Here is a 13,129-nt window from a genome sequence, read left to right on the forward strand (position 1 = left end):
CGGCACCAGGCCTTTAATTCCAACACTTAGGAGGTAGAAGCAAGAGAATCTCTAAGTTTGAGGCACCCTGGTCTACAGAGTTAGTTCCAGGACAGCCGGGGCTACAAAAAGAAGTCCTGTTTCAGAGAGAGAGAGAGAGAGAGAGAGAGAGAGAGAGAGAGAGAGAGAGAGAGGGGGAGAGAGAAGAGGGGGAGAGGGATGGGGAGGGGGAGAGGGAGAGGGAGAGGGAGAGGGAGAGGGAGATGGAAGGAGGGAGGGACAGAGAGAGTCAGACAAAAAGCTAATTGAGGTGTCTTCATCAAATCCCTCCCCTCGGGGCTCAGGGATCTCTGCTGAAGAGGAAGACTGTAGTGTAAGAGTCAGAGGGGACGGAGGGCACCAAGGAAACAGGGCTTTCTAGATACAAGAGGACCGACACACTTATGAACTCAGAGACTGCAGCAGCAAGCACAGGGCCTGCACAGGTCTGGCCCTGATGGGGGTCCCAGGGGTGAGAGGGGAAGTAGAGACACACCCCCATCCCTAACCCAGAAGCTATCTCCAACTGATAACCACTCACCAAGGGAAAAACACAACATTTAAGGGCAGGCCCCATACCCAGCAGTAGGTGGCCAACACAAAACAAACTCAATGGCATTTCTAGAAACTTTGTTGTTGTTGTTGTTGTTCCCTAACGCTTCTGTTTAACCTTACAGGTCTTTGCTTATATATCATGGTTTCCAATTTTGAGTTTTTATGATTTCTTTTGAGTGTATCTACGTGTGTATTTCAAGCTTTTTGTTTTGTTTTATTCTAGTTTGTTTTTACTTGTCTGTTCATTTTCTAAACAAAGAAAGAAGGCACAGAGTTGGATGAATGGAGGGGATCTGGAAGAAAATCAGAGAGGGGAGACTGTAATCAGCATATATTTTCTAAAAAAAAAAAAGTTGTGTTTTTTGATTTTTCTTTTAAAGAAATTGTTATTCCCCTGGTCTAGTAATGTCTAGCTAGAGAACACTCTTGCAATTTTTTTTCAATGCACTGTTGTTTTTATTTGATTCGTTCATTTTTATGGTGTTAGAGATCAGATCCAGGCCTCACATATGTTAAGTAAGCATTCTGCCACTGAAGGCCACCAGTCCCTTTCAGCACTTTTAGATATGGAAAAGAATTAGGCTGGCTAGATATGGTGTGTATATGCTAGTAATCCCAGCTACTCAGAAGACTAAGGCAGGAGGATTACAAGACTGATGAAAATTAGCAAGACCCTGTCTGGGGCTGGGAGCAATTAAATTAGACCGAAAAACACAAAGAAAAAGCCAGACCTTTAAATATTGTGAAACCTTCATTAATTATAAAAAGCCCTATGAGACATTTGGTAAGCTAAACAATAACGAAGAAAATTTAAACCATGAACATCTCTCTAAAATAGTGTATGCATTTTTTTGGAACAGGTTTTCATACAGCCAGTGTTGACCTTGAAGTCCCGATATTGCCTCTATCTCTTAAGGACCGTGATTACAGCACTGTTGTTTCTATTGCTGTGGAGAGACACCAAGACCACGGCGACTCCTATAAAGAAAACATTTAATTGGGTGGCTTACAGTTTCAGAGGTTCAGTCCATTGCTATCATGGCAGGACATGTCACCGTGCAGGCAAGACATGGTGCTGGAGATGGAGCAAAGAGTCCTGCATGAAATGAACCACATCACTGGGCCTAGTTCGAGCACAGGAGACCTCAAAGTCCACCCGCACAGTGACACACTTCCTCCAATAATGCCACGCCCTATGGGAGCCCTTTTCTTTCAAACCACCCACAGCCACCCAGCTTGATTTTTGGTTTTTCAAAAAGACTATGCCTTTCTAAGTAGCATAGGCTGGCCTCAAGCTTTTAATCCTCCTGCCTCAGTTCTCTGAGTACTGGGATTGGAGGTGTGTGCTACCACTACCAGCATGAGTACAATTTTGAATTATTCCTTCTGGCTTTATAAATGCTTCGTGTGTCTTAGCAATACAGAAGATTTCCTCCTCTATTTTATTGCCTGATGGAAGTCTTAAATCTGCTGTCCAGGTACAGCAGGTGCCATAAACAGCATCTTATCTCACTCCTTCCAGCTCACGGAACTGGAGAAACGGCATGATCATTTTAATTATAACACGGATCATTATCTTGATAATTTGCCTTTTGCCGTATTTCAAACAACTTTCTCGGGGGTTGCTAGGGAAAATATTTTAAAATTAGGATTTTTGAAAAACAATCTCAAAAGGCTGGCTGGCCTCAGACTCGGTTGGCCTTGAGCTATTGCTCTTCCTGCTGCCACCTCCCAGTGCTGGTATTACAAGAAGGCACACAGACTTCTCTAACAATGCACCTAGCAATTTAGATAAGAGATCTACAGGAAGCCGTATCCAGCCCACTCCAAGCTGAAGAACAGAACAAGTCTCCTAACTAACAGCTGGCACACTGGTGGTTCCCTCTCAAACGTATTCTGGCTACTGGGTATATGGGCAGAGACATATTCAGCCTGACTATGTTGCAACTGCGAACTAAGGAAACCTGTGGCTGCCGAGCTAGCTTGTAGGAAGAGTCCCCTTTATACCATAACTGAGTGTGCTGCATATGATCGGATCAGATACATCATGGGAAGGGCCATGCACAGTAGAAAAATGGTGATTTAACTGGAATCTGTTGATTAAATTAGGAAGCCAACTAAACTATGCACCTTAGAAATCAGTACCCACTTCCTTGGCAGCTCATGATTAGAAGTCCCTTGGGTACTTTCTCACTCATGTGGCCGGCTGTCAAGTGTTCTGGTTGGTCCTGTTCGCTTTTGAATAAAATTCTGTGCTACTCTGAAATCTGTGGGCACTTATTTTAATCCTTCCAGACTCATGGTTTAGAATGCAAGAAACATCATTCTGTGAATTAGAAAAGGCTCTTTTCTTGAGCGATGAGTTCCCTTATTGAAATACAGGCTGGACTTGGACCTCATTTGAGTACCTTAATGCAGGGCAGAGTAACGGAAAAAAAAAACCTTGCCTGTCTACCCTAGACTTTGATGTCTTTGGTCCTGAAAAGGCAGCTTCTAAGGACTCATGAAGCAAACCTGACCCCAAGTTCATGCCGTGACAAAATCTAGAGGCACATCTTAGAACTGTCCTCAGGACCCTTTTACACTGGCTAGGCGTGTCTAGAATTCACTTAAGAGGAGACAACCTATGGAAGGCTCTCAAGCCCTTACTCTCAGTCTTCCGAGGCTCATTTTCTTAGTGGCTGCCAGTTGATCAAGTGACAATTTCAAGTACACAGAAAGGGCCTTGGCACATTTAACCCACTCTGCAGTGTAAGGAAACTCCTGTCCATAGTTGTCAAGTTTAGGCATCGAGAGATGAGTGCATTTTGCTATGCAACAGCCAAGTAAAGAATGAAGCCAATCTAAGCACCAAAAAGAGGTCAAGTGTAGCTAAACTTCAAGGGCTTTTCCCCATTGGAACAGCTCCTATGAGCTCACAGTTCCGACAGAAACTGTGAGAAACTCCAGCAACAAATCCTGCTCACTAAACAAGCCCCAGAAACAGAGGCATTCGGCTACTTGCAGGGAATCTGGGTCAAATTTGCACTAAGGATTAAAGAAAGAATGGCTTTGTAGCGATCTCCGCTGGTAGAATTCAGGGTATCTGCAACCTTGGATGGACAAAAACAAGCACATAAACAGACAGACTCCATTTATTGTTTTATTTCTATAAAACAGGGTCTCACTGTGTACCTATGACTGTCACTTACAGTGTAGAACAGGCTGGGCTCAAACTCACAAGGATCCACCTACTTCTGCTTCCAAGTGTTGGGATTAAAAGCCTGAGCTATCGTACCCAGCCCCATTTTCATTAACCTTTAGATGAAATAAGAGTTTCTTTTATTTTTTTCTTCTTCGAGACAGGGTTTCTCTGTGTAATAATCCTAGCCATCCTAGAACTCACTCTGTAGACCAGGCTGGCCTTGAACTCACAGAGATCCACCTGCCTCTGCCTCCCTAGTGCTAGGATTAAAGATGAGTACCCACCACCGTCCAGCAAAAGTTTCTTTCTACCACGGACATTGGTAGAAAAATCCCAGAAGGATTAACAATCCCTGTGACTCTATCACCATGGAAACCACAGATATTTTTATAGCAAATTATAGTTGGGGCATACAACTGAAAATAATGTGTACTCGTATTAGCACGATGTCTGAGCCATGGTAATCATGACATCTTCCATCAGATCTAATTTAATTGAGAATTAAAGAAGCACATTGGCTAGGGGAGACAGCCAGTCTGTAATCCCAGCATTTGGGAGGAGGAAGCATAAGATGGGGTGTTGGAGGTCATCTGGGCTACATGACACCTTCTCTCCAAACAACAACAAAACCAGAATAGATCCGAGTATGTAGTTCAGGCACCGGAGTACATGCCTCGCAAGCACAAAGCTCCGAGTCTGCTCCCCAGTACTGCAGGAACCAGGCATGGGGATGCACGTCTGTAATCCTAGCACTAGGATGGAGAAGGCAGAAGGAACAGTAGTTCAAGGCCATCCTTGGATCCACAGGAAGTTGACGCCAAAAGACTGTCTTCAAAAAACACAAAACAAGCAAACAAAAGGAAAAGTTGGGCTACAAAAGACTGTCTTCAAAAACACAAAAACAAACAAACAAAAGGAACACAGACAGAATGTGCTCAGTTCTTAGGTCCCAAGGTCTTTCCAGAGCATTTAAATATTTCACAGATGTAATTTATTTAACAGAATCTCTTTAAATGGCTTCCTCAAAACTACAATTAAAGATTAATTACAGCCAGTGGCGCAGTTTTTAATCCCAGTCTCAGAAGTCAGAGGCAGGCGGATCTCTGTGAGTTCGAGGCCAGTCTGGTCTACAGAGCTAGTTCCAGGACAGGCTCCAAAGCTATACAGAGGAACTTGGTCTTGAAAAACAGCACACAAACAAACAAAAGAAAAAGAATTGCAACAGAACAGGAGCTGGGCTAATAAACACAAATTCTGAATGGCATTCCCTCCCCACCCTGTGGATAGGACACCTCCATCAAAGGCTTGTGAGAAAGTAAACTCTTCATCTGAAATCTAATATATGACCACTGCCATCCTTTCAAACTGAAGTACTGACCTGGAGGTGCTGTGGAAACGACCTTTTTAAATTTTTTTTTTTAATTTTTGTACTGAGACAGGATCTTACTATGTAACCCTGGCTGGCCTGGGACTTGCTATGCAGATAAGCAGGCCTCCTGCGGCCCCAAGCGCAGTGATTAAAGGTACGCTCAATTAAAATGACTTTTAATGTTCTGGTTTCAGAATAAAATACTTGCTAACAGGAGTTTTAATAAGGATAAAGTGTAGTCTATTAACTTACTTTTTTAAATCTGCAGATTAACCTGGCTATCACACTTGCAGGTTCAGAATACCACAACAGATGTTTTTAATATCCCATTTTCTACCAACATGGAAAATCTTGGATTTCCAAAACCTAGAGGGAATTAATGCCATCTCAGCCAAAGGCAAGGGCTATAGGAAAGAGTAATAAAATATATCGCTAAAACAACTTAATGTAACATAAATATTTTGAACGAGATCAAAGGAAGTACACTGAATCAAAGTTCAAAGGACTGTTGTTTGCCCATCACTGTGGAAGTGGAAAAGATTCTCAGAAGGTTTTCAATTATGTCTTTCAATATGTTTTCTCCTCAGTGATCCTATCTGACTCAATTTAATAACGTTCCACAAAGAAACACTTTTATTGAGAAAAAAATTCTAATATAATATATAATATAGGTAGAGATTTTTAAAAAAATCAGAAAAGGTCTCTGAGTCATTTCTAAATAACAGAAGATGAAAAAGGATTTGCCTTTTTATATTAGTTACATATTTTTATATGCACAAAAGAGCCCTTCAAAGCAAAAAGGTAACGCTTACAAAAACAAGAAGTGGCAAGATCCATATACACTGTAGGGAGAGAGGAAGAGCTCAGTGAGAGCCTGAGGGAAGGGACATGGCCTCAAAGAGGACGGGATAGCCTGTGAGGGGAGGGCCATTACTGTGCTACCTGTAGGTGTCCATTTGCTGAGGGACTGCTCAATGTATGAGGAAACTGAGCCTGAGAGAAAATGCTTCAGCAGACAGGGAAAACCAGACCACAACAGGGTTGGGGGGGCGGGGGGAGGATTGGTCTCTACGCTATGGATAACTGCTCTCCCAACTTTTCTAGCAAGCACCATGAGGGCCGGGGATACAGTCCAAGGGATGAACACTTGTAAAACGCTCTTGGACCAATCCCTAGCACAAAAAGAAGTAAGTAGATAAATTAAATAACAAATAAATAAATCATAAGAATCGAAGGAGCAGAATCAGAGTACGCCTTTGGCAGAGAAACGAAGCAATGGTTTCCTGGGTTACGGGGTGTGATAACTGACGGGGACAGCAAGAAGACATTTCTGCGACAGGGAATGGGTGGGAAAGCTCTGACCTGGATCCCAGCAGCAGCAGGAACCAGAGGGACAGGAAAACCTGGAGATCCTACCAGGGAGAAGGACCGGAAAGTTTAGTCCTTCTGCAAGTGCCCAGGTCTATGGAAGCTTGCTCTCGACTTTCAACATCATATAGTGGTCTATCCAGCCAGCACACATTCACGGGGCTCCGCAGCAGGGTTCTGAACTTCATAAAAAGGAACAACTCATTTCCCAACCCTTTCAGTGGTTAAGTCTTTGGCACGGGTCAAGACTGATGACAGACCCAGACATAATGGAACTACGCTGTGTTTGCTTCCTTATTCCCATTCTCCCCAACTCCAGGGGATCTGAGCGCCCCACATTCTTAGGCTAGGGCCTGACTGTAATGCATTAATCTTGATAGTCAATACAAAAGTAAAATTTAGAGCCAGAAAGTGGTGGTGCACGCCTTTAATTCCAGCACTTGGGAGGCAGAGGCAGGCACAGATCTGTGAGTTCCAGGCCAGCCTGGTCTATCAGAGCTAGTTCTAGAACAGCCAGGGCTGTTACACAGAAAACCTGTCTCAAGAAAAATAAAAAGTAAAATTTAAAAGCCTTCGGCGTTCATTAAGTAAACCACTCACTCTGTTTCTTTCAACATTTCACTATACAGTCATATGCATCCTCTAGATCTTATTTGAGTTTATCTTAAAAACTACTGCCAAGAATTAATTAATGTATGTATTTATTTAAGTGGTGCCAGGGGATGCAAGTCATGACCATGAGCCCCACCACTGGAATTCTACAAGGACTTCCACCGAGAATTTAGTTGGAATTTTTTACTACAATGAAGAGAAGTTCTCCCGTGGGAGGGTAAAAAAATCACTGCAAAAAACCCCAAAACAAAACAAAAATCCTGAATGACTAAACAGCAAAGATCACTGCCTCTGGGGATTTCCACTCAATTTTCTCTAAAAAAGAATTAACCTGTCTTATCGGTCCTTCATCTATGCATTTCTCAGACTCCTGCCAAGACACCGAGGCAAAAACGAATCTGCTTGCCCTGAGTCAGACAGGAATCCTCCCCTGTTCTGCCAAATACTTAAAAGATAACCAACATCAGGAGCGGACTCAAATACAGGCAGACTCTTCCTCTCAGTTAATACAGGCTGGCTCTTCCTCTCAGTTACCTGTGCATCTGAGATTTCAAGGTTACTGGGAGATTAAGTTATTTGAACTTGTTTTCCAAACATGGGACCCCAGTTAATTATCCAAACAGATGCAGACTTCGGACTTAACATCCAGATTGGAGAGATGACGTGACAGTTAAGAGCACGTGCTGATTTATTGAGGACCCAGGCTCAGTTCCCAGCTCCCGTATGTGCTCCACAACTAACTACCCCTAGTTCCAGGCAGCGGGCTTTGTGAGTACTAGGCCAGCCTAGGCTTTTATACAGCCTGTGTATACCTTAAAAAAAATTACTAAAATGAGAATAATTGCGAGAGACTAGTGTGGTGGAACGTGTTTTTAATTCCAGCACTCATTAGTCTGAAGCAAGAGGATTACAGTGAGTTTAAAGCCAATCTGGGCTATGTAGCAAGTACCAAGCCAGACAGGACTACATGGCAAGAGCCTGCCTCAAACAACATTAAAATAAAAAATTTAAGAGCCCAAATACACATAAAAAAGAAAGGAAGGAAGGAAAGAAGAAATGACAACAACTAAACCGTTAAAATTAGGCCCAATCTCACATGATGTTGGTATTATAAAATAATAAAAAAAAATCTGTTTGTTTTGATAGCAGACACATGCCACCATGCCCCTTTATCCAGGTTTCCAGGAACACTAGGCAAGCACTCTACCAACTTAGCTGCATCCCCAGCCACAAATCTGTTTTCTCAAAAACACAAAACAAAACAAAACGAAAAACCAGATTTTAACTAATGAAAGATAAGGTTATGAATTTGGAAGAGAGCAAGGAGGGGGTCTATTGGAGAGTCTGGAGGGAGGAAAGGAAAGGGGAAAACGATGTGATTATAATCTCAAAAATAAAAGAAACATTTTTAGAAAAAGTTTTTTAAAAGCCAGGCATGGGCTAGTGAGAGAGCTCAGTTAATAAAAGCACTTGCTGCCCAGCCTGACGACCTGGTTCAACCCACACGACCCACAAGGTAGGGAGCAAACAGACTCTCGCAAGCTGCCCTCTGACCTTCACATGTGTTATGGCATGCATGTGCACATGTGCACACACAACAAACAAATAAGTAAATGTAATAACAGGAAATGTAAACATAAAAGCCAGGCATGGTGATACATGCCTATAACTCCAGAATTCAAGAGGCCGAGGCAGGACTAGAAGTTGTTTGCGGCAAGCTTTGCTGTCTCCACAATGAAAAAAAAAACTGTCTTAAAAAGAGAAAAGACACACATTCACAGTTTTAAAAACTTGCTTTTCTCATTTCTCCACCAAAAACAACTTAGCATGCAATCTAAATTAAACAGGCAGATTTTTACTCTGTAGGCCAGCCATACTACAGGAAGAAAAGGTATCTTTTACAGTTCATTTATCAGGAGCCCGATCCTTCTTTCTCAAATCCGAGCCACCGCTGTCTTTGGCCAATGAGAACAGTACTCACTCTACAGCTGTGGAAATAGCCAGTGCTTTCCAATAGCTGGTTCATGACAGAGCTTTACTTCTATCTAGAAAAAACACTGTGTATCGGTACTTCCTCTCGTCCTGTGAATTAATAATCTCAGCAAGAGCAGAGGAAAGCAGGGCAGATGGGCAGGATATCCGTTCATTATTTACTTCGTTTTATGTCATTCCAGAGAGAAATCTAACCCGAATCCAGCCCGCAGCACACCTTGGCTGGCAGGTCACAGGTCTGCAAGGGAAGGCCCTCCCATCTGCTTTCCTCTCTACCAAGTGGGGACGCCCGAAGCTCCCGCGTCAAGGGAAGGGAGCGAATGCAGGTTTCCAGGCTCACATGCTCCTCTGTCGATCTTGGTTGAAGAGAACAAGATGAAGGAGATGCACTCACATTGTGTCCTCAAAGACAACAGTCATAGCCAAGAACCTCAAATTCTATTTACACCAGACCACACATATCTACTGTTGAGTTGTGGTGACATTTTAACGTTCTTATTCACTTTAATACAAAATGTAATGGCAATAATATAAGTAATTCTCTCCCTTTCCTCAATACACTTCAGCAAATCTCAGTAGACTTAATGTATGTATCAGATAGTATGCTTGGCACTGGCATGATGTGTATTAGCTTTTATTATGGTATCAAACCACTTAATCTGTATAAGCCTGTTATTTTGTCTATGAAAAAAAAATCTTGCTACTGTGTTACTATGGTAAGTTTTAAAGAGTCAGGGAACAAAAGTACCCGAGTACACGTTCCTTCATCCAAATTCTACCTTATATTCTCTTCTACACTAGTCAGAGAAGTCTAAGAACTTGCAAATGATGGTCAGAATACCTAAATAATCATAGTAAGGTTACTGTTACTACTAAGAAGAGCTAATATTATTATAATTTACTATGCCCAAAGAATTATTCTAAGGATCGTGCGTGCAATTTAGCTCATTAACCAATCCTCATAACCACAGAGGAAAGTAATTAGTGTCCCCAGGACAGTGCTATGCAAACGTACGGGAGTGACTGTAGACCCCAAGTAGCGAAGAAAACACCTCCTTGGGCTTAACAATGCTATTCAGGTAAAATGACACAAGGATGTAGACCCTTACGGTGAAAGAGTGTCAGAGCAAAGGGCACACCCTGCATGAATGCCAGAGGTGAGAGTGTACACATGATGGCACACCCTGCACGAATGCCAGAGGTGAAAGTGTACACATGATGGCACACCCTGCATGAATGCCAGAGGTGACACTGTGCACATGATGGCACACCCTGCACGAATGCCAGAGGTGAAAGTGTACACATGATGGCACACCCTGCATGAATGCCAGAGGTGACACTGTGCACATGATGGCACACCCTGCATGAATGCCAGAGGTGAGAGTGTACACATGATGGCACACCCTGCACGAATGCCAGAGGTGACACTGTGCACATGATGGCACACCCTGCATGAATGCCAGAGGTGACACTGTGCACATGATGGCACACCCTGCATGAAAGCCAGAGGTGACACTGTGCACATGATGGCACACCCTGCATGAATGCCAGAGGTGACACTGTGCACATGATGGCACACCCTGCACGAATGCCAGAGGTGACACTGTGCACATGATGGCACACCCTGCATGAATGCCAGAGGTGACATTGTGCACATGATGGCACACCCTGCATGAATGCCAGAGGTGACACTGTGCACATGATGGCACACCCTGCATGAATGCCAGAGGTGACACTGTGCACATGATGGCACACCCTGCATGAATGCCAGAGGTGACACTGTGCACATGATGGCACACCCTGCATGAATGCCAGAGGTGAGAGTGTACACATGATGGCACACCCTGCATGAATGCCAGAGGTGACACTGTGCACATGATGGCACACCCTGCATGAATGCGCAGAGGAGACACTGTGCACATGATGCTCACAGAACTGAAAGCAGCTCAATCCCAGTGACTTAACTCATCTATCAGGCAGTGGATAGTGGAGAGTGGGAAGCGGCATGCTTAGGAAAGGCATACTCAATAAGGGCAGTCAGGGTCAGCTGGCTGGTAAGGTTTGGGAGCCCACCTGTCAGCAGCAGCCTGTACTGAGGGATCCTCTGAACTGGCTTCAGCAGGTAGTGCTTCAGGGCCAGGTTGGCACATCGCGGGCTCATCTGAAGGGGGGAAGAAAGCATTGAAAGTAAATCCATTGTTTTTTCAAAAGCAGCCAGCCACTGGGGAGGAGAACTCAGAGATGCTGCCTTCTGTAAGACACGGCAGCTGTGACAGTGGCTGTCACAAAGGAGAGTGACTGCAGCTATCAAATCCACCTCTCCAGCCGCTCTTGGAAGCCAGCGCTCCGGAGAGCACTGATTCACAGTTCTCAGAACGTGGTGTCCTCCTGGGGATGTCCCAACTTCCACTCAGGGGACATGTGCTGGTACAGCCCTAACTACAAATCCCCAGGAACAGAGAAGGGAATGCATGGCCCCCAATAAGGAAGCAGATCTAAAACTACTGGGGCTTAGATTCAAAAAAATAACCAGAGCCCCGTGGTCAACATACTCACTCACAGTAACAACAGCATAGTGGGGAGGGCTGCAGAAATCAAAACTACGAGCAGACTTGCTAAGTACCCCTCTCTCGTAGAATAATGAATGTAAAAATCTGTTTGGGTGAGTAGTCCTACAAGACAGCCAAGTCAGAATGTATACACCTGGTTGCCTGCATAATGTTTTCTTTTTGAGAGGTGTGTGTGTGTGTGTGTGTGTGTGTGTGTGTGTGTGTGTGAAGACTTTGCAAATGCCAAGCATGTGTGCTGTTCTGGAGGCAAATCATGAGCCATTAACTTGGCCATAAAGTCATGTGATTGAGTGTAATGATATTTCATTTGTATTTTAATAAAGTTTAATAAAGATCAAAGAGCAGAACAGTCCCACTGGCCAGCCTTACAGACCAGGCAGCAGTGACACATACCTTTAAGCCCAGTAGCCACACTAGTTTGCCATAGAAACTGGTTGGCGGTGGTGTATGCCTTTAAACCCAGAACTAGAGGGAATATAAGACAGGAGAAGATGGCTCTCAGACAGTCTCATTCTGAGATTCTTGGAGGCAGGATCGCCATTTCGGACTGAGGTCAAGGTAAGAGTCAGTGGCTGGCTGCTTTGCTTTTATGATATTCAGGTTGAACCCCAATATCTGTCGCTGGGTTTTTATTAATCATGATAAAATTATCCTTAAAACTTTTTTCCTTAATATGTAAAATAGCTTTCTCAGTCTATTCCTGAGCTTCATCCACCCCAGAGTTTACTGTGTGGTAGAACTAAAATGAACATGTGTGTATCCCCTTGCGCTGCTTTCTGAGACAGCTCTATGCAGCTCAGCTGCCCCTGAACTCTCTCTGCTCTTGTCTCTACTCTCTGGGTGTTAGGGTTACAGGCTATGCCACGATACCTGGTAATGTCTCTTTTTTCCACAACAGTAGAAGAGAGGAGAGGAAAGGAGGAAAGATTATAAATTAACTTCAAAGTCAATTACTAGTCTGATGTACAAACTAAGAAAAAATAGAAATCAGCAACACTATAATATTTTGGAACTTTTCTTATTTTGTGTGGCTAGAATTTACTGATCATTTTAGTTTCAAAACAAAGAAACAAATACTAAAACCTAGTAATCCAAACGGATAGAGTTAAACTAGTTGTAAAAATGTGGATAATACCACGGCTCAGGAGGTGGAGGCAGGTGGATGAGGGTCCGAGGACAGCCAGGCCTGACTGAATAACAAATCTGAGGCAAGTCTGGGTAACAATGTACAATATCATTTTATCCCAATCAAATCAGGTTTGCACCTCCAAACGTTCAGTCGAAACACAAGGCTTTAGCTGACATATAAAACAAAGACAAGGTTTTTGACTTTGATGCTAAAACTGTTTATTTGCTTATCTAACAAAAATTATGTTCCTTTCCATTACTGTATATGAAGTTGTCAGACAAACGGAAGAAAATGTTGGGTAGAAAATAAGGAACGTTGTTCCCTTAGTACTC

General features: G+C 43.4%; 1 protein-coding gene across 2 annotated transcripts in view; it reads right to left on the reverse strand.

Annotated features, from left to right (window-relative positions):
* Positions 1 to 13,129, reverse strand: part of Fgd6 (FYVE, RhoGEF and PH domain containing 6) — a 116,011-nt gene that overhangs the window by 35,984 nt on the left and 66,898 nt on the right. For both annotated transcript variants that reach the window (XM_041671422.1, XM_041671415.1), the window contains one exon: positions 11,172 to 11,259. In XM_041671422.1, coding sequence (XP_041527356.1) covers positions 11,172 to 11,259 — 88 coding nt within the window. The remainder of the gene's footprint in view (positions 1 to 11,171; positions 11,260 to 13,129) is intronic.

Source organism: Microtus oregoni, unplaced genomic scaffold (assembly GCF_018167655.1).
Source record: "Microtus oregoni isolate MIOR12 unplaced genomic scaffold, Mior012 000001F_ref0000356, whole genome shotgun sequence".
NCBI classification, from domain to species: Eukaryota; Metazoa; Chordata; class Mammalia; order Rodentia; family Cricetidae; genus Microtus; species Microtus oregoni.